General features: G+C 45.3%; 1 protein-coding gene across 1 annotated transcript; it reads left to right on the top strand.

Annotated features, from left to right (window-relative positions):
- Positions 1-259: 259 nt before the first annotated feature.
- Positions 260-27,276, top strand: GNB5 (G protein subunit beta 5; the record flags this gene model as incomplete). The annotated part of the gene is made up of 12 exons (XM_082005070.1): positions 260-385; positions 6,514-6,625; positions 11,024-11,160; positions 12,859-12,900; positions 13,339-13,415; positions 14,925-15,057; positions 18,820-18,963; positions 22,068-22,159; positions 22,281-22,329; positions 24,969-25,065; positions 26,109-26,279; positions 27,245-27,276. 12 exons carry the CDS (start codon positions 260-262, stop codon positions 27,274-27,276), a joined length of 1,212 nt encoding a protein of 403 aa, XP_081861196.1.

Here is a 27,276-nt window from a genome sequence, read left to right as displayed (position 1 = left end):
ACATTATAACACAATATATATTTTGCTTTGTATTTTTCTTCATAAAAATGCAATCTGCAGAGCATGTGACTCACTTGCATATAGTGACGGTTCGTCAAGCTTGAGAGATTAGTCAGAGAGAGAGATTATCCAGCCTACAGATGTCTATATACAGTCTAAGCTGCATTAGCTGGCAGGGCAGTAGTGGGAAGCTTTGTGCTGGACTGGAATGCACTCTTGCCTTCTTCTCTGTCTCTTTCAGTGCTCTCGAACCACAAAGATGTGTGACCAGACCTTTTTAGCAATTGTATTTGGTCCATGTGACAAGTGCTCCAAAGAGAAGCCCCTTAGGGCTGTTTACATCAAATCAGAACAACTCAGCTACTGCTCGCTATGTGTGGAAATGGTACGTTATTGATTTTATCAGCCAGAATGTGGAAAAACTGTAAAAAACGGGGGTTGGTTCTATTAATGGGCTGTTATGTTGGATTTTTCTGGACAACAAATAAGCACTGTGTCATGGTTTAACCCCAGCTGGCAACTAAGCCCCACACAGCCACTCTCTCACTCTCCCCACGGTGGGATGGAGGAGAGAATCGGAAGGGTAAAAGTCAGAAAACTCGTGGGTTGAGAGAAAGACAGTTGACAGGTAAAACAAAAGCCATGCACACAAGCAAAGCCAAAACAAGGAATTCATTCACCATTTCCCATGGGCAGGCAGGTGTTTAGCCATCTCCAGGAAAGCAGGGCTCCATCACATGTAAAGGTTACTTGGGAAGACAAATGACATCACTCCGAATGCTCCCCCCCTTCTTCCCCCAGCTTTATCTGCTGAGCATGATGTCCTATGGTCTGGAATATCCCTTTGGTCAGTTGGGGTCAGCTGTGCCGCCTCCAGTATTCTTGTGCACCCCCAGCCTCCTCGCTGGTGGGGTGGCGTGAAGAGCAGAAAAGGCCTTGTCTCTGTGTAAGCACTGCTCAGCAACAGCTAAAACATCCCTGTGTTATCAGCACTGTTTTCAGCATAAATCCAAAGCATCCCCGATACCAGCTACTATGAAGAAAGTAACTCTATCCCAGCCAAAACCAGCACACATTGCTAGGCCTATAGGCTGCCAAACACACACCTTTGCAGACACCTGGTGTTTCCATGAGCCTGCAACAGAGGTGGCTCCAGGGTTCAAGGATACTTTTTACGATTCTTGATTAGAAAATGGCCATGAGCTTTTTCCCCTATGCTGCTGCGCTTCTCAGCTGTGCAAATATTATGTACCTGTCTAAACTCTGTGGTTGTATGTGTGCAAGTCTGCTTGGCCTACGATCTTGAGTGTTTTGCGTTATTTTTAACAGACCTTAACAAAAAAAATTAAACCATTGCAATAAACTCCTTCACTAGTGACTAGGTGATACGAAGTTCATCTAGTCTGTCTCAATAAAAACGAGACACAAGTGAAGTGCTGTCAGAACTTCTTCGTGGCCCACGTTTCATGCTTGAGACCATATTGTCTCATATGCTATGTGCAGTACGTGGGTGAGAGCTGGAAGTAGCTACAATGAGGATAAGGTGGGAAAAGGTTGCACTGCAGTGGAGTGTCTTCTGTCACCATGTGTGTGCATGACCACAGAGGTGGTAATGGGGGAGATGAGCAAACCTGCTAGCCTGACCAGCAGGTCCAGCCAGGATACTTGCAGGAGGAAGGGATGATGTTGGAGGCTTTCTAAGCTCCAGCAATTACTGGTGAGGTGATATCCCAATCTTCTGGTAGGGAGCACTGTTCTAGAGAGATCATGGTGGGGTTTTTTAGATGAAATACAAAGCTAAGGTCATGAACCTATGTGGCTACCGAAGAGCTGGTCTCCAAAACTCCTTTTGTAAACTTAAGAATTTTGTTGTCTTGATTATACTGCAACTTGGAGTAATTTTATTTTATCTTCCTGAACCATTGTGTATTATCAGTTGGAGAAGACATCTGTCACTGTTTCCTCCTTGGAACTGGTCTCTACCATGACTGAGTAGGGTCCAATTGTTTGTTGCATTTGAGTGTCAGATGAAATGATCTTCCCAGGAATGCGAAAAGATTTAACTAGCTGTGTTTACAAAACTGCTTTACAGGAAGATGAGAGCACTGATTTAGTGGTTATAAGTGGTGTGGCGTGTACAGTTCACTGGCTGATGCAGCACATTCTTACGTGTTACATTGTTTAGGAGGAAATTTAGATGTAATGACTGCAAGATAAAAGACAGTCCCTTCCAGGTTTATTTGTTTCTCCTGACTCTGAAATTGCTGCTTTGTTCAGGTCCTTCTTGGCCCACAGCCTATAAATAGCTATTTATCCAGTAAATTTTTGCATGACTTGATAAATGTGTGCTGGAATTGCAGGAAACTGGCTGTTTGTTACTTGCAGTTCCTGCAACTTTCTCATTATTCACATTATGGAAGTTAGGCTCCTACCAACTGAAACAGCTGCTAGGTGGAAGCAGATTGAGACTTCAGGAAGAATTGCATAAGAACCTAACAGCCTGTTAGGCTTCCTATTAGCACTGCAGTAGGATCTTGGGCTTTCTGGTAGATCTGGCTTTAGCTTGCTGCTTCATATTAATTCTGTAAAAGATTTAAAAACAAATATTCAGAACACAGAGAGCTCTTTGCACTAGCGCTGAAATACATATGGCTAGGGAAATTGTATGCTTTACTCTTTTGAATTGATTTTTTCAGAACTGTGGGTATGCTTTGGCTTCTATCAAAATGCACAATATCTCCTTGCCACACTTGCACATGTGTTTGTGGATTCGTGTGCATAATCTGGTGTATAGTTGGCTGATCCTTGTGCAACTTCCTGATTTGCACGTGTAACTCTTAATTTCAATGCAGCAGATGCACACATGCATTTTTATCAGCCAGTCTTTGTGATTTCCCCCAAACCAATACATACTGATGGATAACAGAATTAGAAATTGCTGACTCCCAGTGTTGAGATTGTCCTACTTCAGTTGTTTGCCTTTTAGACAAAATAATCTTTCCCTCTGGGGTTTTGCCTGCTTTGGAGATCGGTGCTGATCAGTAGAAACTCAATCAGTGTTTGCTGGTTCAGTCTCCCCACAGAAGCATTAGTAAATCAGCTTAGAATTTAAAAAGAGATCAGCTGGTGAATTATTGAGAGTGAAAACTTATTTTAAAGTCCTAACTTTTGAGATAGGCAACAATTTGTGACACGCTGTTAGACCCTCCATTTTCCCCAGTATCCTTATTAACAGAACAATACCAATTTTCTTCCATGCATCCCCATCACCACAATCTGGTGTATTTGCCATGTGTGGAAGGCGGGTTTATGATTGTAGTAATGACTGGTTTTGCCACAGTTCTTGCTGATCAATGTTTCTGTAGCAGCTCCATACAATAATGCCCTATAGAAAGCTGACTACTTCCAGAGTGGTTACCTCAAAGTAGCCTCAAAATATATGAAGCCAAAGGTCAACTTGCCTTTGCTCCATCGGGAAGAGTCAGAGAAAAAAGCTGTCTTATAAGAAGCTGTCCTTGTTTTGGGCAACTTGGAAGCTCACTGCTGCCGAGGACATAGCAGCCAGTTTGGAAGTGGTCAGCTTTCTACGGAATGCTGGTGGTCACAGCAACAAATACTTTTAAGTGCCAGTCATTACTGCGCAATTAATGAATCATAACATTACGAAGTGGAGTTCAGTTACTTGCTTTTCCATATATTCTGCATACCATACCTCCTGTGCAGGATGTTTTCACAGCCTTTTATCCTCTGCTGATGTGTTTTGAAACTCATCTGAAAGAAGAGACCAGACTAAGAGGACCTATACTATATCCATCGCTGCTGACTGAACCGCCATTTCAGATTAAACATGCCTTCAGCATGGTGAATTCTAGTACTGTGTTAACAAATTATTTTAACAAAGCAATTGCTAATACATTGTTAAAAGTATATTGCCTTCAGTATAGTTAGATTTTATGAAAGGGAGAAATAGAAAGCCTTGACTGTTTATTAAATGGTAAAATTTTTCTTTTTTAGTTGACCTAGTACTGTGTTATCCTCTAAATTAATCCAACCCTCGTTCATTTTATTTAAAGCTCCCAAATGGCCTTAACCTAATCTGGTTTTTTTGAGCAGTTAGCTACCGACTATATGGGTAGTTATGCAGCTTGGGTCAGACAAACCAAATACTACTTTTTTTTTTTTTTTTAAATCAAGCTAATGAAATGCACATTATGTATCGCACACTTCTATAGCTCACTCTGTTTGGCAGAGGCTTCTCTTTCACCTCATGGCTCTGCTTATCCATGTCATCTTGGGACTAATATGTATCAGTCTGAACATGTATGGTTCCCAAAGCCTCTCGCCTTCAGTGCTGCTCTCTGTAGACTTGTTAATCCTATTCCCCAAGGCAGTGAGACTGTTCACATCAGTAAAGCAAGAAAGTCAGGGTTTTTTACTGTCAGAATTGTGTCAATGATTTGACGTAGAGGTGTTATCTAAGGCAAATTCCTTAGAGCTGATGTGTTCCTATCAAGGCAAAGAAATTTCCTATGTTCTTTGTTGGATTTAACTTCTGACCTCTTCACACTTACCAGGTCTCAGAAGTAGGACATTTGTTGTAGATTAAAATCCTTCAAAAATTAAGGTTCTTCAGAATCTTCTGCTGCTACTCCCCCAGCTGCATTATGGAGTTTAATATAAGTAGGTTTAATTTTTCAGACATGAAGATAACACATCCTGCTAAAAGATGCTTTTTTTTGTTCTTTTGGTATCACTTTAAAAATACTGAATTTTTCTTTTCTTGGCACTGTCAGTGTGCTTGAAGGCATTTCCAGTGTGCTTTTTAGTCTGAGGGGCTTTGGAGGATGTTCATATATCCAGCAGTATGTGAACTGCATAGATTATAATACCTACTTTTTCTCTTGTGATACTGAATGTAACTGGATCAATTCAGTTCAGGGTTCAAAATCAAGTTCAGAGTTGCCTACGTGGCTATCAGGCTCGTGGGGTTGGGTCACACTAGTTTCTGTGGACAATGAGAAGACTGGAAACACATCCACTGTTTGACTCTCCAGCGAAGGAACCCGGCTCCTGCCTGCAGATCCACTGACTGAGAGACCTTGAGCACAGGGCCAGACCAGGGCCTGAATTCAGCCTCCAGAGTCTCAGCTCTGCCCGTGCATCCCGGTCAGACAGTGACACTGCTGCTAAGCCTAGTTGTGGGAAAGGACTTCTATTTTCTCTGGGACCCACACTGTGTCCAGGATGTGCCCAGAGTCTAAACAACAGCTGCAAACACGTATTTTCTTATCTCCTTCTCCAATCTTGGCACATCTCCAGGTTGAACAATAGCCATTGGATTGTCTATTTTCTGGCTAAAGGGAGACAATGGGAGTCAATATGAGCAAAGTTACTCCATGTAGATCAAGGACAATTACTGTAATAAGAAGAGGACGTTTTCAAGGAACTCCGAAGGAACAAAAAGCCACAAGGCCATGTGCCACGGCTCTTTCTCTGGAAACGTCAGCTGCTCTGAGTGCCCAGCACAGCTCCTGATCTGCAGCCGAGCAAGGCCTGCAGAGCTGTGGGTCTGTGCCCCAGGGTCACACAAACACCAAAATAGAGGGTTCTTTGTTCCCTTTGGGGTGTTGGAAACTGGTCCCATTTCAAGGGCTGGGAAGGGCACAGACCCTAATGGGCCTATCTGTGTGCAGGTGAAAGAGGTGGCTGGTTTAAGGGGAAAAAGAAAAAAAACAACCCTGATAACACAAAATTTAAAAATTAGGAATTCAAAGCACAGTAGAGAGAAGGGTTCATACCACTGCATCTGTGCTGCTGGTACAGGAGCTGGGCTGGAGACCTTGTGTGTGGCTGAGTCACCTGGTCACCCCTACCCATAGAGGTATAAGGGAATGATAGAGCTGAGCTGGGATTTCCTGAGCCTGGACAGGACTTGTCTTCCCAGTCTGGTATTTTAAAATGCTATTGGGGTGACCGATGACATTTTTTTTCTCTCCTTTCCCCATAGAGTGTGCAACTTCTGGTACAGACAAGTTTGGGTACAAAGCAGAAGCGTCCTTTTGCATGTATTTCTGGGGAAATGAAGCCTTTGGGCTGTGAAAATGGCTTGGGATGTACAGCAAATATCTGCTGGTGGAAGCCTGTGAGTAGGAGGAGGGCAGGAGGTGAGGCTGGTCCCAGCTGCCTGCCTGGAGGCCGCTGGGGCTGCTGAGCCCACTGCACTGCCTTGCAGCGCAGGGCCAGCGAGGGCTGCTGAGCCCAGCTAGCGAGGGCTGCTGGCTCTCGTGGGTGTTTTTCCGTGCGGTGTCTGGTCAGGTGCCGGCTGCAGACAGGGCTGGAGAAGCATCCAGTCCGGCCCTGGACGTCAGCATGGGGAGGGGGAGGGAGCCCGGGCCGGCTCCGGCGCCGTTGCTGAGGCAGCAGGAGCCTCAGCAGCATCCCTGAGAGCCAGGCAAGCAAACTCCTCCTCCCTCCCGCTCTCATCTCGTCTCTCTCCCTGCTTCCTTTGCAAAGATGGCAACCGAGGGGCTGCATGAGAACGAGACCCTGGCATCGCTGAAAAATGAGGCTGAGAGCCTGAAGGGCAAGCTGGAGGAGGAGCGGGCCAAGCTGCACGACGTGGAGCGTGAGTGGGGCCGGGGCGCGAGGGCCGCGGGCACGCCGGGACACTGGCAGCTGCCCCGGGCAGGGAGCGTGACTGCTGCATGCCCGGGGCCGCGGGCCTGGCCTCGCCGGGTGAACAGGAAAACACGCTGCTGCTGCCCCAAATGAGAGCGCAGCTGGAAGCGGGTCCGCCGGCCCGGGAAAGGCAGGCATCCCGCTCTGGAGCAGGGTGCGGAGAGAGCCGCCCCTTGTGCACCATCTGGTGTCACGGCAGTCGGTTTTCCACGTTTGCTGAAGCTCAGCAGAGAGCACGATGGGTGCGTGCGCTCGGCCGCGCTGCTCAAACAGCGCACGGCTCCGCGCCGGGGAAAATAGGAAGTGGATGGGGAGCGCGGCCGGCGCAGCCTTCTTGGGCGTTCAGGGCCGCGCAGCGCCGGCTGGGCGCGGGGACGGCTGCCCCGTGTCGGCCCGGCCACGCCGCAGCACCGCGGCGGCTTCTGGCCTGGCCCGGGCTGCGCACGCAGCTGTGCTCCCTGCGCTGGCTGCGCTGCGTGCGGCAGGGTGGGAGGCAGGCATGGGGGGAGACCGTGGAGTATGCCCCTCTGTGGATTCTGAGATTGATTTGCATTGTTTTAATGTACATCTTAGTAGCAGAAAGACAAAATAAACTCAGCCTTCTGGAAGTGGATGGGAATTTGCTTTAACGGGGCCAGGATTTCACGCAAGTTGAAAGGGCTTAAAAATGAACACTGTTTCCAAAAACGGCTCCTTCTTCCCCCCCCCCCCCCCCCCGCCCCCGCCTTGCCTCCAACTTGCAGGGATCTGGTGCTGATTCAGAGGTGCGGGTTGAGTCAATGCTGGAGCTGTCGATGCGTAACACAGTTACCAGCTGCAGTTTTCAAGATCCATGGTTAATGTAACAAATGACACGGACATATTTCAACCCTGCCCTGCACCCTCCCACCCCAGTTCAGGAAAAAATAAGCTAACCTTATTTTTACGGAGCTTTTCAAATAGGTATTAATTTATCTGTCCTGAGATACAAAAATTCTTTTATTTTTATTATTTTATAATTACAACAGTATAGCATATTGCAGTTCTTTTTTTTGTTGAAAAAAACATGTCAATTACTGTATTCCTGTGAAATCATAGCTCACTTTAATGACCCACCAGTATTTCTAATAAAACTTTTATTTCATCTGTTTTGATGCCTTAAATATTGAAAAGGAATCTGAGCCTGTATTCGGTGATTTAGCTCTTAGTGTTTTGTAAGACTAAGAGACTGGCAAACATTCTTAAATTTAAAGTGGGAGAGGGTTAAAAGATTTTTTTCTGGAGTAAATAGAGCATTTTCTTGGCTAAACTAGACAATCATATGTTATAGGAGTATCCTGTTAAGAGGAATCATTAAACAAACGGAGATGGCTTTGTTACAGAAACATTACCATAAATCATCAAATTCCTACAGCATAATTTCTGTATCGGAAGTAGTGGGACCTCTGTTTAACAGACCCCTTACACATATGTTTAAATCCATTTTTGCTCACAAAGTTTTACATATGATTGCAGTGATACTGTAACTGTTTATGTCACTGATAGTCATAGGATATTTATGTCTTTGTCATATGTAAAATTTGTGAATTTATGTTGGAAGGCTGTTTGCATAGCCATGACATGATTTCTAAGACAAAAGTCTTATGCTGCTGCAAAACAACACTCTCTCTAGATATTTTATATCATTCATTCTGTATTAGAGCTTTTTTGCACTTAAATTATCCCCAATAACTATTTCTGCAGAGATTGTAAGTCTCAGAATAAAGCATCTCTTCTGTTTTGTTTTGGCTTGTTTTTTTCCTAACCTAAAATTGTATCTTTCACATTTTTTTGCTCTGATCATGACTTTCCCTCTATGGTTCCCAAAACAAACAGCTGGCTGAACTAGGAGTGCCCTTATTTGTTCAGCTGGTTTTGAACAGTAGCTCTCAAAAATGTACATAGAAAAGGAAATACCAAACATGCACTTGATTTGCAATCTTACAATTTTAAAGATTCAATTCTATCACTTAAAATTTTAGGTGTAGATAAAACAGTTTGTTCTGTTCATGTGATCCATAAATTTTTAAGGCTGGAAGAGACCATTAGGACCAACTGACTTCCAGCGCAGAACAGATCAAAGACCCGGTAGTATTTGCATCGAGTCCACACTTCGTGTTCAGGCCAAATGATATGTTTTGGAAGAATAGCCTGTTTTATCTGGACCTTTGTAAAACCACTGAAGCTACTTATTGGCTTTAGCTGATCTACTTGCTTGAGTGCATAATTTTCAACTATCTTGAAACAATATTGGACAATGCTTCAAAATAATTATCTGACTCAAACCTGTGCTAGGCGGGTGCTGGATTATTATGGCTGTGGTTGGAGATAAGCGTCCTCAGAGAATCAGTAAGGCTAAACCAGACAATTTCACAGAGTCTCTGCTGCGTTGACATAATGGAAACACTTTGCCCATTGTCTGTGAAACATTTGTTTTTTCAGATACATTCTGGACACAAGCATCTTTCCAGCTGCCATAATAACCTCCTGTCCTGTGTTTTTGTGTCTTTTGATTGGATCATTTGGCAGGTTTCCATGGGCAAAAGTAGGGGGAAATACATCTTTTCCTCAGATGGTTTATATAGTACTTTCTGAGAAACTTGCTTCTGACTTTCTGTTAGAGATGGTATGGATGAATTATCAGGAATGGTGGGCAGCACTTGCCCCTGGCTGGGTGAGACTGGTCAAGCAGAGATTTCAGGTGAGAACATTATTCTGGCACAGGCTGCAGGGCTGGTGTTTTTGAAAGACAACTCTTCAAAAGCTAATCCACCAGAAATCAGTCTCTACCTTAGGCAGAAATTGTTCCCCTGACCCTGTGCCAGGGAATGAGCTCAAAGTTAGGGCTGCCTGCTCTCTCGCTATGACAGCCCTTCCTAGCCCATGAGCTTTCTTGCAGCTCTAGAAGAGTGGCGAAGGGTGAAGAAGAAATGCAGCTCCAGAGCAGTCATCTGCCATGTGGGATGTGGAGCTCAGCCTCCAGCATGGTATTGAAAAGCTTAAGATTTCCTCCACCAGCTCATTAAAGCATGTGAGCTTCTGCTTTTATTTCAAGAGGTCTGAGTTTGCTTCCTTAGCTAACAGCAGCTGGATCATCTTATGTTTCAGCATGGATAAACACACAACACAGGGAAGTACTGGATGCTATTAGCTCTCCTCTAGACAGAGTAATTTTTAGCTCTGGTGCCGGGGTCTCCTGCCCCAGGACCCATATTCTACTGTGAAACTTGAAGCAACTCCCACCCTGATGCTCTGTGTGAAGTGTGTCAGAGCTGCCATAGGGTGCCAGGATGCACCAGGGCCCTACTCAGCTCCACACTGCATGAACAATGCTGGAGCAGAGCAAATGGGTTTCCTCAGGTGACACTTATTCCCAGGCATGTGCAGATGATCCCAGCATAAGACATCAGGGTTACATGAGACTCCTTTTGGTTGTCAGCTGCAGTGGGATGAATTTTATGTCAAAGTGAGTTTGCACAATTCGAAATGTAAATTTGTTTGTTTTTTAAGAATATCAGCTGAAAGTACTGCTATTAAGTGAGGTATGAAAGAACAGACTTTACCACCAGAGGAGGCTAGTCAGGAAAGTTGTTTGCCTGCCCTCTCCATTTCTCTTTCCCATGAAAGAAAGAAGCTGACCAACCCATGAAGTCCTTGATGTCCATAGACACTGTTGGGAAACTGGATAGCACACTCTTATAGCAAATGCTAAGCTTCTCTGCTCACTTAGAGCTGTGTCATGGCCCTCAGAAGGGATGGCACAGCAGAGGGGAAGTCTTCAGTGCCGGTGGCTAGTACCTGTATCACACTGCACCATGGCTGTGGCCCCGAGAGCCAACTGCAGCCGGGAGTCTCACATCCAGGACAAGTGTTTTACCATTTAAACTTTGGAGATTTGATGCTTACCCCATTCTTTTGTATGATTTTTCCTCCAAGACCCAGTAGTGGTCTTCAGTTCTGCTGAATAGCTTGAAGCTATCTGTGCATTTTCAAACCTCAGTCAGACTGAGGATTTCCCAATAAGAGGGGGTAAGGGAGTAATCTATTTTCCAGTTATACTTGGGTGTGATAGTCTGCAAGAGCTTCAGCTGCTACAGCTCTGGAATTCAAGCCCTGAGTGAATTCATCCTTATCTTTATCTCATGAATATGTTCATACACTACCCACCTTGGTTTTACCACCTGTCAGCTCTGAAGCAGAGTTTGTTGGCTTGCACCATAGACTCAAACTTTATGGATTAATTCCTCCAACTGACATTACTTATAAACATAGAGACTTGCGAGGGCAGAGCTTTGACGCAGGACGCTCTAACCGTCGGCTGTTGCAGTTCATCAGGTGGCAGAGCGTGTGGAGGCGCTGGGCCAGTTTGTGATGAAGACTAGGAGGACTCTGAAGGGCCATGGAAATAAAGTTCTCTGTATGGACTGGTGCAAAGACAAGAGAAGAATTGTGAGCTCTTCCCAGGTATGGTGCTGAGCAGATGTTTTTCAAGCTACTGTTGGGCACTCTACAAAACTTTTGGCTGTGCTATGTGCCACTCTGCAGATGATACCTCTGTATATTGTAAATGTTTTCAAGATGTCCTTAAAGCAGTTCATTGGCAATCTATTTGTTCAGAGCGCACAAATTCAAGCTTCTGATCATTGCTACACCTGTTGCAGCAAATACCATAAATATTTCTTGTCCAGACATACACAGATTTTCCCCATATTCTCTACTACAATAGAAAATAGAACTCATCTGAGGCTACTTTTATTTCCTTGTTCTTTGTAGATAAAATATTTAGTAATGATTTCAGTTTATGTGTTCAGAGAAAATAACCAGGAAAAGGGAAGGGAAGAAATGTTGATTCTTTTAGAGGTTTCTCTGCACAAAAATTTCTTCTGCAGTCTGTATGATTGGTTCAACCTTGAAAGCCTCAAACGTCTTGCCAAAATTACTGCATTTATTTGGGCATTTTGAGAAACAGTCCCAACACCTGCTCAAGACTAGTCTCATGAGCTGGAAGAGGTAATGAGATAATTTCTTTCCCCCCCCTGGTTTGTCCTGAGCTCAGTATGGCAGTGAGTGAGCTTGTTGCATCTCACAGCTGTTCATTGACCTATATGAAATCTGTCAGGGGTCTTACTTGAGGGATAAAAATAGTCAATCTGCATTGCAAGCCACCTTCAGTTACTGTGAGTTTTTACCATTCATGGTGATCTCAACAAAGAGAATAATTTAAAATAATGTCAGTTTTTTTAGAGTGGTTAAAATGCCAGTATGTAGATCAGAAAGCTGAACAGGCAAGTTTTAATGCATTTTTGCCTTTTTTACTCTATTTTAAGAACTATAGTCAGTCAAAGTACAGCAACAATTGTTGCTCAGTAATAAACACTTCGATGATGCTAGGAGGATAACAATATTATGTGCATAAGGCAAAGTAGCTGGCATGAGTGTAGCTGGCATACACAAAGTGATTGTGTTGCTCTCTGTGTTCTTACGATGGCTGTTTAGCAGTTTGTATCAACAGATAATTGAAGGTTGGGTAAGTGTAGTGAGAAGTAAAGGGAAAACCAGGAAAATACAGGAAGGGGAGATGAATAAAGAGTGCAATGTCCATAAATAGTTTCCATTAGTGCTGCTGGCTTGGCAAGTGGTTTGTAATATAGGTCACCTCTTGTATTTGTAAGGCCCTGTACCGAGGCACTGACAGATATCACTTGAGAGAGGTGACCGTCTTTGCAGGTGGTGATTACAGGCTAGGAGAAACACATCATGGCTGAAAGGAGGCAAGTGAGGGCTCACTGGTGGCAGTTTCCTGAGGAGATGGTCCTGTCCATGGCATGTGCTTCAACTGAGAGGAGTTTGCATAAACCCACTAAAAAGGAAGGGAAAAAATTGAAAAATAAATTGGTCTTTTAAGCTGACATCAGTTATCTCAGTGAGGAGGAGATATGCTTTTCTTCTGGTCAAAGACATAACTCGCATTACTGAGGAGTGTCTCCTTGGTGCTTTGCTCTGACCATTGTGCTGCTGTTAAAATGGAGACAAAATTTCATGACATAACAAACTAAGAGATGGAAATGAGCAGCAGAGTTTTCCCCAAATTTGGGAAGTATGCTGACAGTCATGTCTATGGAAGGCCTCAATTTTTCTCTCTGTTTATGTGCTTTCATTTAGGATGGGAAGGTTATCGTGTGGGATTCCTTCACTACCAACAAGGTAAGTGAAAGCAGCAAAAGTCAGATTTCTGGGCACAGGGCAAATGGTGGTGGGATAAGATGCAGGGCTGAAGGGCTCACAGATGTCACAGAAGGCAGCAGGATGATGAGATAACATGCAAAACTCCACCAGCACCTCAAACTAAGGTACCCAGGGCACACCACCTCGCTTAACCTGTCTGTGAGCCAAGTACCTGTCAGGGCACTGGGGTTTGTCATGGTCTCCAGCAGGAGACTCTGATCCAGCCTCTTTGCTGACAGGGAGGGATCCCAGCTGGGGGCAAAGCCCAGACAGCAAAACAGAGGCTCTCTCTGGGTAACCCCTGTACCAGGTGCCCTGTGTGATCACAGAAATACTGAACTTACTACTCTACACTGTTTTCCTTGCACCGATTAGAGAAACAGTGACACTCCTGTTTAAAGAAACCCTGTGTTTCAGGAACATGCAGTGACGATGCCGTGTACCTGGGTGATGGCGTGTGCATATGCCCCATCTGGATGTGCCATTGCTTGTGGGTAAGCGCCCAGATTCCATAGCTGCTTACACAGAGAAGCTTGATTTGTAGTGGTGTCCCAGTGCCTTCAGATGCTGATAGCTAGAAGTTTGCGTGCCTTGATTGCGGGTGGAAGGACTACATTTAGTGCCTCTGATTCTCTTCCCATAATGGCTCGTACACATTATCTCCACTGACTTCAGTGCAATAACATGTGTTGTGTAAGCATGGAAAATAATCCTCTTTCAGCATTTATATCATGGGTTAGGAATTCTGCATGCATGCAACTTCCCTGTTCCAGTTTGGTTGTGTGTGTGTTGGATATATCTTCTAAGTGAGAGTGGTTTTAACCCTGTTCTTGCTTTACACTTTTTCTTCTATGATGTAGAGAAGGTAAGCCACTAATGATTACCAGCACATGACTAGATCTTGCCAAGATGGGCTGGGGAGAAGTAACCCCATCCTTGATAATCTTCTCCAAGTTTTCTGAGGGCTCATGTCTGAAAAAATTGAGTTCTTGCAAGGGGAGAAAAAGAGATGAGATGTTGGCAAAACAGCTTTTAAAAAGGGACTTGGTGGATCAGACAGACAGAGCAAGCTTGGGGCAAGAGAAAGGAACAGAGGGAGACTTTACTGTGCAGCTTGCAAATCTAGAAAGCAGCAGACTAAGACAGGCAGGCAGGCTCCATGAATATGTGTGGAGAGGGAGTCTGGAAACTGTATGTTTTTGACTAAAACTCGAAGAATGGCAAGAAATCTCTGTCTTCACACTTGGAAGAGAGGCAGGGAGGACAAAGATGCATTGCACTACCTGTTTCTATGTTTCTGTTGTGCTCTCAGTTAAGTGCTGTGCATGTAATATAAGGCACAGAACCAGCACCTGGTGGTGTGCTGGGATCCCAGGGACGAGGGCAGGTCTGACCTACCAGAGCTCTAGAAAAGAGTCCCACATCTTAAGCTGTGAGACACAGCTTAACTGGTGCAACTGTCCAGTTGGGACAGCTACAGAGCTCAGTGCTTCTGTTTCCTTTTTTCCAAACTCTTCCAAAAGCTCTGTCTTCACACCCACTACTTGCTGTACCATCTCTGTCATAGGAGTTATGTCAAATTTATTAAGGTAGGTGATACAAGGTAGTAACAATGCTTAAATACTGATCCTCGCAATGACAGATGTCAACAGAAAAATGGCAGTTTGGCTGTATGCGAAACATTAACCCTGAGGTGACTACAATGTCACCTCCTAGTTTATCCTTTCGTGAGGTTTCATTCAGTGCCATTTATAAACTCGATGAGGGTAAAAAATACTGAGGCGCAGCTGTTCAAGCTCTGTAAAGTAGCCAGCCTGGTGAGGCAGCTGGGGCTTCCCTGCACAGGGAGATCCCGGGCAGCACAATACAGGGAAGTCGGTACTTGTGAGGGTTTGGCAGCACAGCACTGACAGGTGGTTTCCTTCTTATCACCACTTGCCTTTTGTCGTTGCAGTTTTAACCAGTTCTCCTCTCTCTGTTATTGCTATTATTACTCTCTTTAGTGGCCTGGACAACAAGTGTTCTGTGTACCCTCTGACATTTGACAAAAATGAAAATATGGCTGCAAAGAAGAAATCGGTTGCCATGCACACAAACTACTTGTCTGCCTGCAGCTTCACTAACTCAGACATGCAGGTAAATGCATTCCCTACCCGCTGCTCACCATCCAGCAACACCTAACATGATGGTGCAAGTAACCTTCCTTGCACCTGGGGCTCCCAGGGCCGTGTCCTGCCCCATGAAGGAGCTGCTGGAAAACCTTCGCTGGGGGCAAGGAAGGTGCTGCAAAAACTGCTGTAAGGAAATGCGTGTCACAGCCCATGGCCAGGCTGTCATGCTTGTGCCCTGCAAAGGCCTGTCCCTTCTGCGGAGGGAGCTCGCTGGTACCTGTTGTGTTCTCTGCTCACTGGGTCTATGCTGGCTTGTGCTTTTAGGAGCTCAAATACAAACAGTTAAAAACCCAGCTGAGATAGGACTAGGTTGAGTATGTGCTATGCCAGCCAGTGGAGACTCTGTTATTTGCCTGCTTTGTCCTGGATGTCCAGCCAACTTTGGTTTTGCTTTCATTCTTTGTATTTTTTGTATTGTACCAAGTGAGATACTTGAGCTTGAGGATGGCCTCACAGGGCCAGCCCTGTTGTCCGTACATGCAGTGGTGTGTTCCCTGAAGGGAAGGGAGTGATGCTTTCCCCATCTCGCAGACAGGGGGTTGGAGCACAGAGGGCCACAGTGCGAGACGATGGCAAAGCCAAGAACTAAATGCAGATCTGAGACCAGGCCAGCCTTCCTCTGTAGTGAATATCTCAAAGATCTCTTTCTCCAGGAACACAAAAGATGATGAAAGGAGCGAGGGTAATTCCCTTGTCCTCTCTGTTTTATAAATTTAATTGAAGCTCTGCTCAGTGCAGCTCAGCAGCAAAGTAAGTGGCAGAAGGGAGTATTTTCATTGCTTTCTGTGTCAGCAGCGCTGCTGGAAAGGGAATATCTTGTCCCCTTCTTCCAGATATTTGGAACTCTTCTGAAGGAAATACCAGCTTTTGTTGCTTCTATTTAAGGACATGAGATGCCCAAGAGTACGTTGTTGTTTGTCATTCTATGGTTTCTGTAATGACTCCGAGGTGCTAAGTTAAGTCCATTGCCATGGAAACAAGTGGTGGAGGTATCCAGTGCCCAGCTTGCTTAGCCCTGACCTTGCTGTGCAGGAGCCCTACGTAATGAGAGCAGTCTAAATTAAGTGGCATGTTTTTGATGAGATAGAAAACCAGTATTCTCTTTTCTTGTCCATACATATACGCATCGTGATTAAATTCTGTGAAAGGAAAAATAGTTATTTATTTTTCATAGTAAAAAAAAAAAAAAAGTTGGGTCTTTTTTCTCCCTATTAAATATGGCAAACTGCATTTATATTGAAGGTAATGTATTACCATTGTTAAAGAATACCACAGTGGATTTAGGTGCTCTATATTCAGTGATTCAGAGATTTTTCTGAAGACTTTTAAAAAGATATTTTCTTGTGATTGATAGGCTTATAAGTGATAATTTGTAGTTGAAACACATCCAAGCAAGTGGGTTGGGCAAGCTTCTGTTAGGACACTGTTATGTAGGGGATCCTAGAGAGTCCCAGATTTCTCATCTTTTTCCTTTTACCTAACAGCCTCAGAATTAAAATTATTCTGGTAACTGAGGGTGCACAGTGCAGTGAGCACACTGTGCAGGACCTTTCCCAGCTGTGTGCAGAGCAGCTCTGCTCTCCCGGCTCACGTCACCGAGGGATGTGGTACCTGTCCTGGAGCAGCCCTAGCACGGGGTGGAGGTCTCCCCCACCCCAGTGCCGCCCAGCACCCACTGCTAGGTGCTCTGAATGCTGCTGCTCTGTCTTGGCTGCTCTCTTAAACCACAGCTTGGTTTTCCCGCAGGGGAATGAAAGACGGGATAGGAGTTCAGGAGTTGGTGTGCCCGTGGGCATCCGGCAGTGCCATGGAAAGAGAGGAGATGTGAGAGTGGTTCATCACTGATTAAAGCCCCTCGCAGACTGTGTGGGTGCTGAAAGAGGGGGTCCCATCCTTGCTCTGCATCAAGTTCCCACCCTGGACCAAGGCAAGCACTGAGCTGCAGGTCTGTGCGACCCGTGCACCCCGTTCTCGGTGCCCCAAGTGAGTCCTGCCAGAGAGAGCTCCCCTGCCCCCGCAGGCAGAGAGCAGGGGGGGCTCGCTTCCTAAATTAGGCATCTGCAGCTCTGCAGTGGGGTAACGCGCCCCGCGTGACAATGCTCCATATGTAATAATAGCAACAGTTGGCTGGGACCTCAAGTGCTGTGCATAGGGCAGCAGCCCCGCTGCCACCGTGGCGGGGCTGAGCAGCAGGATGAGGCCCTTGGGGCGGCAGCGCGGGTGGCCCTTGGGTGCCTGCAGACGGCGAGCGCGTGCTGCCTCCCGCCACCAGGCACCCTGCGAGGGTCCCCATCCAGCACCGGAGCAAGGGCTGTCGGTTCCCTCTGGCTCTGGCTGCTTGGCCTTGGTTTGATTTTCAGTGGTGGTACCCTAGAGCTGAGTCCGTACCGTTTCTCTTCAGGCATTAGCTGGAGCTCTGGGTTGCCAGCAGCCCCTTCCACCTTTAGCTACTCGTATTCCCTCATACCTTTCTTACATGCTATTACAAGAGCAAATCCTCACAGCTGAAAGTTTTCATTCCTCAGCCAAGTACAAATATTCCTCAGAACAGAGAAGTTCACTGATCTAGGCTCAAAAGCTGGCCAGCAAGACGAGTCAGGACTTTCTTCTGCTATTGTCATCTCAGGGTATTAGCGGCTCTACTGCAGGGTTCAGAACAGTCTGTTCTGCAGCTCTGCAGACCTCTGTTTACGGGAGGAGTGTTTGGAGCATCTGTCAAACATGTTCAGTGTTTAACCTTTATGCAACTCTGTGAACGGTTTCATGATTGTGTGATCATTTTCTTCTTGAAGAGTGTTTTCTTTTTAACTTCTAACTACCCACTGGGATCCCTTGAGTTTTCTTACAGACCATGAGAAAAACCTGTGTATAAGACTGAGAGCCCTCCTAAGTCCACCCCTGCTTCCTTCCACGCCAGTGCACAGGGACCCTTTCAACCTACAGAATTTGTGATTGCATAACAGCTTCGGGTGCCAGGGGGAAATTTTGAACAATTGAGCATCGTCGGGATTTAGCCACAATAACAAGCACTGATCACATGAGCTTTCTTACAAGCACTGTAGCAGATGAGGGAAGCTGTGAGCTATGTTCGGTCAGTGTATGTTCAAGCCCTTTCACACACAAATGGTTTTGCACAAGTGAGAGGTAACGGACTTACCAAACAACTGTCTAGACAGGCTTACTTCTCTTTCAGAAAATCCATGTCTTAAGCCCAGTTAATTGGGTTTAACCTGGCTATTTCAAGCAGAAAAAAAATAATTTGGAGAGTTAAACAGGTATACTTAATTCCAACAGTACTTGTCTTTACCCAGGTTGAATTCCAGCAGCCTAAATATGGATAGGGTTATATACAGGGGCAGACAGGAATAACCATCTGGTTCTGACTCCTTTTTGGAGAATATGGAAATGCCAGCAGATCCTTACTGCCATCAGTTCTCCAAATCCAACTGCACAAAACTGGCCATTATTGAAACACTCTGTAGGTATAGCTGTGTCAATACAGGTCTCCTTTCCACTCTTATTTCCTTAAAAATAAAAACCATAAACTGTGCTTAGGTTCATATTGCTTTTATGGCTTTCATTTATGGCTTAATATTTTATAATATTCATAATATTTCATAAATTAAAGCTGTCCTTGGTGTATGTATAGGATGTCAGTTGTTTCTTTGTGAACTTGAAGACCACCTGTTGATTTTTGTATTGTGACTCTTCTTGCCACATCCTATAGATCCTGACAGCAAGTGGAGATGGAACCTGTGCTCTGTGGGATGTTGAGAGTGGGCAGCTTCTACAGAGTTTCCATGGTCATGGAGCTGATGTCCTGTGCCTGGACCTGGCCCCTTCTGAAACGGGAAATACATTTGTCTCTGGGGTAAGCAGGAGCTTCTGCTTGTAATACAAAATAAAGGAAAGTGGAAGGGAAAAGGCAGCAAAGCAGGAGACTCGTGATCTTACTGAGAGAGTGCTGGAGTATGTGTTGGAAGCCCCAGTGCAATCCACTCGTTGCAAGCACATTTTCCAAGCTGGAGCAAATTAAACCCCTGACTGCAGGGTCAAACCCACCCAGCCAGTCTGACTGCAGTTCTGCTAACTTAGCAAATTCCACCCCACACCAAAGCAATCCAGCCTGAGATCAAAACAACGCCTCTCCCGGGAAGGGAAAGCTCAGAGTTAGAGCAGCAGGCTCCTACTGCAGTAGAGGTGTGAGCCCCTGTGGATAGGAGCCTGGCACAGCAGACGACTTCCCGCTTTTGGCTCCTTTCTCATGCCCAGCTCTCTGGAGCCAGACGGGGTGTGCCAGGCAGTGCTTGGCATCGAAGTGGGACTGCAAATAACGTGCGTGCCACTGTGTCCCTCAGCTGCTCCCTAGAAGCCAAGGGGTCGCTTGGACACTGGCTAAACCCTTGTACAAGTTGGAGTGGGGAGATGAGGCATGGCCACATCTTCAGCTGTTGCTGAGTCCCTTGTGCCTTCTAGTGGTACCAGAGACTTTTAAAGCCCCTTCGTCTGTCAAACACTGCCTGCTCCCTGTCCTGGCCCAGAGGAACCCACAAACTTCGCTGGAGCTGCAGATCTGGTCTGGGAAAGTACCCAGGGCATCTTCCAGGTCTTGTCCTGCTGCTGAGGGATCACTGTTCCCAGGCAGCTGAGTCATTGGCATGCAGCCTGGCAGTGAGGCAGGCAAGGCATAAAGGTGAGTGAGTTGGGGCTCAGCACCTTCTCGAGATGGTCCTGGCCTTTCTCACATCAGAAATTGAGTGTGCGGGTGAGAGCTGGCAGGAGCTAAGAGATGACCTCTCTTACTGCAAGCAGGTTGCTACCAGTAACTTTGCTGAAGGTACCTGGTTTCTGAGCCCCACCAGTGCTGGCCCAGGACTGGTCCTGTGCTTGCTGGTGGAAATGGCCCTTGTGCCAGTGGGTGCCGACCATGGATTAGGGGATTCCACATGTTGTGCATGGAGTCGTTGTCCCATCCCTACACAATAAACCTGGACCTCGTCTGTTGTGGCTCTTATATAAAATTTGGCTGGCCCAGCAGGAGCAAAGCCCAGCACACTGGCCCAGTTTGCCTGCTGCTATCACAGCTGCTCCAAAACGTGACTGAAAGCTAATTCCATCCCAGTGCATTACTCCTCCCAGACTTTCCTGTCACTGAGCTTGCTTCCCAGAAAGGATAGATTCATTCTCCCTGGGAACAGCTCAGCTTATTATAGGGCAAAGAATCGCAAGCAGCTATGGTGCTGCTAAGAGAATATGTCATACTTGTGTCAGTGTAGCAGCTTGGGCATGTCCATGCCTACAGGGACTCACTTAACTCATCACATGCAAAATACCACTTCAGTGAAGGTCTGTCTTATATCGTGTCAAAGCAGGTACAGCCAAAACAGTGTGACCTGAAGGTATGGTAGCATAGAGAGATTCCTTGTATATTGTGCCTATGTAATACCGTAACCTTGAGTTGGAATAAGCAATGCCAATACATCAGGATGTAGACTGGGTGCTGTTACATTTAATGACTGAACTGAAAATCCCAGCCCTCCTGGGGCTGTGCTGAGTGCCTTCTGAGCACTCAAGGGGCCCACCTCTCCGCTGGTTTCTCCTTCAAAACCTTAGGAGTCAAAGCACTAGCTTGTCAGATTGGGCTTGCCCTCAGACTCCCAGAGAGGTCAGTAACAACACTGCACATGGAAGCAGTACGAAGGGCTGGGCTTGGGCTGTGGTGGGGTTTGAGAGGGAAATATGCTGAGTCCAAAATGTTCTCTGTCCTGTTTGGTTTCCCCTGCGCAGAAACCACAAGTTGATACAAAGGAACATTACTGCTTTTAAATAATGATGACATTAGTAAAAAAATAGTGATTTCATTTTAACAAGAGAATTTTAAAAAAAGAAAGAAATATGTGAATTGTTAAGAGACTGTTTAATTTAATTAGCAATCATATTTGGTTAAAAATAAATAACATGTGTGGAACGGTCTGCTGGGCAGGATGCGCTAGCTCGGCAGAAGCAGCAGCTGCCTGGCCTGCCTTGCGCTTCCCAACGTAGCATCAGAGAGGCTGGGCCTTCCGATGGCCTGCCCTTCAGCAGGGTCCTATTTATTGAAATCTCCCATCACTCTTAAAAGAAAAGTCCATGCTCTTTTTCCTGTCACTGCGATTGTGACAGCAGCAAGATACCGCAGCCGAGAGCGTGGCCCTATGGGTATGAGATGGTTCCTGCCCCGAGGACATTGCAGACTACGCGGGCTGAGCTCCTTGCTCAAAGCATTCAGTGTGCTGAGCATCTCGCAGCAAGCACAGAGTGTTAAACGATCTTTTCAAAGCACAGCTTGGAAGGGCAGGTTAGAGCTTGACAGCGAGATGAAATGCTGTTGTGTTTTTTTTCTCATTCCAGCCACGCCATAGAGCATGTGGGTACAGAAGCCATGGCAGGGGTTAACTCTGGTAGGAGGCTGGACAAGAGACCTTCTGGGTGCACTGATTTCATTTTCTATTTCAGTGTGTGAAAAGAATTAGTTATAAAACTTTAAATGCTGGGTATGAATTTTTTATATTGGGCACATTAAGTGGTAAGGAATGAGTCAGTTATGCAGCCCTGTAGTATGGTGGGACCGCAGACACAGGCATGGCAGCAGCACAAGCAGAGCAGGGCTCTCAGTGCTGGTTAGTACAGGACTGCCTGCACAAACACCCCAGGCCTGTCTGAACCCCACTGTGCAGCACAGCAGTGCTATGCCGTGCTGGTCTGCAGCACCGCTGAGGCTCCAGCCTTCATGGCTTACTCTGCTCCTAACTGCAACTCACCAGGCTTGGGGCTACCAGTACAGCCAGTTCTGGGGCTGCTTTGCTGTTTAAATCCCCTCAGAGCTGTGATATTCAGAGCCTTTCAGTGTAGCTGGGCTTGATGACCTCTATCAGGCACATGAGGCGTGAATGTCACCATTTGCACAACTGTAGTGAATTTTTTTTGTCTTAATAGGGATGTGACAAGAAAGCCATGGTTTGGGATATGCGGTCTGGTCAGTGCATCCAGTCATTTGAAACCCACGATTCAGATATCAACAGTGTCAGGTCAGTATGTTTCTGGGAGAGGACACATTTGCGATGTTGAGCAATGCGCTGGTTCTATTTTTGAAGTCTGACCTCATCCAAGTAATGTAATGTGTTCTGGTCTTTTTTTACTCATGCACAGATATTACCCAAGTGGAGATGCTTTTGCCTCTGGTTCAGATGATGCCACGGTATGTTAATTCAGCAACCTAATTTAGGGAAGTTCTGTTACTTCCCAAGTCAGATTTTCCTAAAAGACTAGGTCACATCCACAGAGAACTTCAAGTGACTAAACTGGGCCTGTGATACCACAGTTGCAGAAATAATAATGCTATAATAACGCTATAGGAAAAATCTGGTAACACTTTGTAGGGCACCTCTTCAAACTTTTCTACATGAGGTACTGTCCAAACACTAGTTTCAGATTTTCTATGTTTTGAAGTTTCATCATAAAAATGAGTTGTCTTACTGGAAGAGCTTTGGCTTCGTATAGTTGTTGGTCACAGCATGGGAGGAACCAGATGAAATGGTGCAGCTTGTGTCGGAAGGAGCAGCACAGTGGAAGGGCATGAAGGGAGCCTGCACATGTTGTGTGCACATCAGAGCAAGCAGAGGGGCCGTGGGCTCAGCAGGGATCTGGGCATACGCGGTCAGCTGGCCTCCCCAGCCCCTGCATCCTGAGAGCACAGCCCCAGGGTGGCTTTGGCCACGTACATCTCCTCCCTCTCAGCCCGACTCACTGACAACACTCTTCACTGCTATGAGTCACCACATTCAGGTCATCCTAGATGATACAATAGCTCTTACTGGATCTTACTTGTCTATGAGCAAGCTGCTAGGAGGGGCACAGTATGTATTGACAGGTAATTTTGGTCAGCACATTGTATGCAAAATGCTGGTTATCTCCTGATGCCCTCAGGCCCCTGGGTGATGCATATGGCTGGTGGCTCTTGCTGCAGCTTGTGGGTCTCCACGGGGGACTGGGCTCTGCCTGTACCACAGCCCTGCAGGGACTGAGCTGGCAGTTAAGTGTAACTTGAGAGCAGACCTTTGGGAGGCACCTGGCACCTTGTTTCTCCTGTTTATTCAAACATCACACCAAATTGCATGAGGTTGAAGACTCTTTCTAAAGGACTCTGCCCTCAGAGCATTTTTTGTCTGCTCCAATACTGGCTAAACTCAACAGAAACATTCCCTTTGTCTTTGCTGGATGTGGAGACCTTCCAAGGCTTTTCTGGAGCGACTGTAAGCTGCTTTTAGGTCTTAAAAGCTGCGATTATAAATTAATATCTCTAGCTCTGTGGTGAGCCCAGTGCCTCTCTGCACATTCAGATGCGGTACCGTGAGCACTTGGGATGCTGAGAGAGCGAGATGGAGAAATTGTCCATCATTAAATTCCAATGAGAGCACTCTCTTTTTATGCCCAGTACCACAGGCTCTGGGCTCCTGTGCTTATTAATTTATTTGATGGGGTTTTTCTCTCTTAACTATTCCTGACACCCACAGCTTGAGCAGGAGAATGGGAAATTCCATCTCTCTACTTTTGATGGAGGTTTTGGCAGTTTCCATCTACTTCATTCTTTAAATGAAGAGGTTGGTGTTTTCAGCGTTACAGACTGATAAAACTGACTGGTGTCCTTGAGCTCATTTATATACTTAGGGGTTTCGAGGAACAGATAATCCTGACTGTCTGGAGGGAAACCATAAAAGTATGCTCATGTGGCAGTGCTGTCACCTGCGGTGACCCCAACTCCCTGTCAGGACAGTCTGATGGAATTACTCATCAACATGGAGCACTGGGAGACCTGGACTTTACATACCTGGCAGCTCCCCACCGCCCTGCGAATGAAGCAGCCTCTCCTTTGTGTGCAGGGTTAAATATCAGCCATTTTTCATTAGTAAAGTCTTAATATTAGCAAACCCATCTGGACAGTGTTTGCTTAAACTTAACTTATTGAAGAAGGTTTTCAGTTCAAGTAGTTTCAAAAGTGCATTTTGATTTCAGCGCTAACAGACTACCTTTCTGCATGGAAATTAATTCTAGTCTGTCTATTTATTATTTCCGTATTAAACAAGCCTAAATATGCAGGCAAATGATAAAAACAGGAAGTGCAGATTATAGAGGTGATTGGGGATTTTCCAAGAGAATTGAAAAGCAAAGATCTGTATAAAAATGTATTATTTCACTTGAATTGTTTTCATGTAGGTTTTTCAGACAGAGAGGCCTCACTGAAGGGCAGGGGCTGTTTGCTATCCTGTCTTACGCAGAGCAAGGACTACCATCTAGGCTTTCCTGTGCCTAGTGACTATCTGAGCACCGTGCCACGTGTTCATGAGAACACCGAACACTGGTCCGTGTTCTCAAAGACGACCAGAGATTTAATCCTCTGTCTCCCAGGCTCCAGCTGTAGCTAAACTGTTGTGTTTAGAGACTGTCTCCCCATGCACCGCCCCCCCAGCAGCAGGATGCCCTCATATGTAGGAAACCACAGTGGGGAAGCAAGAGGGTGGGGGGACCTCAGTGGGTAGCCATGGTCTGAAGCCCACCACTCATCTCTTTATAGCAGGAGGCTTAGAGAAGTGGTTTGGAAAAGCAAGTTCTTCACTCAATTTATACAAAACAGCCTTGTGTTGATTAGATACCTGTTAGACTCCAGAGGAGTCCCAGTTACAGCGGGCAGAAATAGCAGAAGGAAAGAAACCAAGCAGCCGCTTCCCATGATGCCTGTTAGGCTGCAGTCCTTCCCCTTCCCATTTTTTCAATGAAATGTAGTAGCCATCGACTCCAGCCTTTACTGAGGCGTGTGTGTTGGTTTTGTTTTAATCCTAGTGTCGTTTATATGACCTTCGTGCAGACAGAGAAGTAGCAATTTATTCCAAAGAGAGCATAATTTTTGGAGCTTCCAGCGTGGACTTCTCTCTCAGCGGTGAGACCTGAACTTCGGAGGTTATCTTGGTGTTGGGATTTGAGGGGAACTGTGAAATTTTACGAGTTTAATTTAATAAAGCATTTGTTATTAAAATTTATTAAAAGTAATAGTAAGTACCAAAGGAAACATTTAATGCATGGAAGCCTTCTTTTGCCTCTCTAAAAATAATTACTTTTTAAATAACCTAAGTAGCTATTGCTTCATTGTAGAGATGAAAAGTATTTTCTTGGCCCTACTGAAGGCAGGAAATATTTTGCCATTAACTACAGCTGGGCTAGAATTTCACAATAATGATTAAAAACATTTCAAAGGGAACATGAAATGTAACTAGGCTATTAAGCACACTTACATAAATAGTTTATAAAAGGATAATAAATGATTAATAGATGGTAAAAGTGTGTTAGAGGAGCATGAAGACGGAGACATTACCATTTTTCACTACAGGTCTGGAGATACGAGATCGAGTCTTCTCTCTCCTGCCCCAGCACAAATGCAGAGCTCCTCCAGTCACACTGGGTGGGGATGAGTGGGTGGTGAACTGCCCTCCGCTCACGACAGAGTAAAATGTCTCTGTCATGGTCACAAGCACCACAGCTTGTCCCGTTGGGGACAATGAATCACTTACCAAATTGTCTACTAGGCATTCAACCATTTGTGTTCAACTTTTTGCATAAAGTCTGAGCAAAATATTATTGCATTAGCTGTTGAAGTGCTCTTCAGTCTGTTGTGATTTGGAGTCATCTACCATCTCTAATGACTGAACAGATTCTATCTAATTTGACTCAATTTTATCTCTAACTGTAAATTTTAATTGGTTCAGCATTTAGTATGGATAGCTCAGCAGTGGGGCAGGGGTGTCTAAGAGGAGCACGGCTAGCCTAGGGGAAGCAGTGGTCAGGGCTCGCTGTCTGCAGAGGGTGGCACAGGAAAGCTGGGTTGTGACCTACTGGGTGATGAATGTCCTGCAGGAGGCCCTTGCTGCAGTCAAGACGAGTTACCAACTTATGACCTCACTTTGTAAAATCTCACTCTCTTTGTAGGTCGCCTACTGTTTGCAGGCTATAATGATTACACCATAAATGTCTGGGATGTGCTGAAAGGGTCCCGTGTATCCATTCTGTTTGGACATGAAAATCGTGTCAGCACCTTGCGGGTCTCTCCTGATGGGACGGCGTTCTGCTCAGGCTCCTGGGACCACACTCTCCGGGTAGGTGCTGGGAGCACCTGCCTTGGGTGCTTCTTTCTTTGTTTTTCTGATGGTTTAAAAAAAGGGCATGAGGGGGAAGGGTTGTTACAGGAAAGTTGACTCTAGAGGGACTAACAAGGATATAAAACCACAGTGTAAAACATGAACAGAAAATTCAAATAAGAAGAATCCTCACAAAGTGCTAGCTGAACTGTTAAGGGAATTTTTAACTTATGGGTTAAATAATATCATTGCTGCTGATACACTGTACCACTGATCTGACTGCCTTGCCAAATTTTAATTAAACGTTTGATAGAATAGTCAATGTCACAAACGATTGTTCAACTCTCTCTCTGCAGATCTGGGCTTAACCTGAGATCCTGTATGCAGAAGCAAATTAAGACTGATACCCTGGACTACAAAAACTGCATAAAAAAGCCACCCCTCAAAATCAAATGTTTGCTACATTGCAGAAGAGTAACACTGAACCCACGGATTAACACAACGAGGTAGAAAATGTCTGCTTGAACACACAGCAAGCATCGACTTGTAGTAAAATGAAATGGTTTTAATTCTGTTTTGCAGCTATCTTCTTTAATTAGAACTAGTTTAGGTAATTATAAAGGGACTTTCTTCTGAAGTCACCTGTATCATAAATTGAGTATTTCAGTGCACATTATGTATTTATTTGCATGAATTGATTTCCTTTTTAAAGTAAAAAAAAAAAGAAAAAGAAAAAAAGATTTCTGATTTTATCAGGATGTAGTATAAGACTTTGGAAACATTCCATAGTAGTTCATTGGATTTTGGTGTTGAAAAGTGGAAAGAAAAATAATTCTGATACTTTATGATGGTGTTATGGATGACTGAACCTTGGTAGCAAGTAGAGGAGCACCTACTGTGAAGGTACTGGCTGTTGTCATAAAAATGTATTTTTTGTACAAAAAAAGGAATCCTTTCAATCTCTGTTTTTTCCTACTGTCTTTTTAGATAGAAATAAGTCTCTCATCTCTGGTACCTGA

This window comes from Phaethon aethereus, assembly GCF_964289735.1.
Source record: "Phaethon aethereus genome assembly, chromosome: 12".
Lineage (NCBI taxonomy): Eukaryota > Metazoa > Chordata > Aves > Phaethontiformes > Phaethontidae > Phaethon > Phaethon aethereus.
Note: the sequence above shows the minus strand (reverse complement) of the source record. Positions and strands in the feature narration are given on the sequence as shown.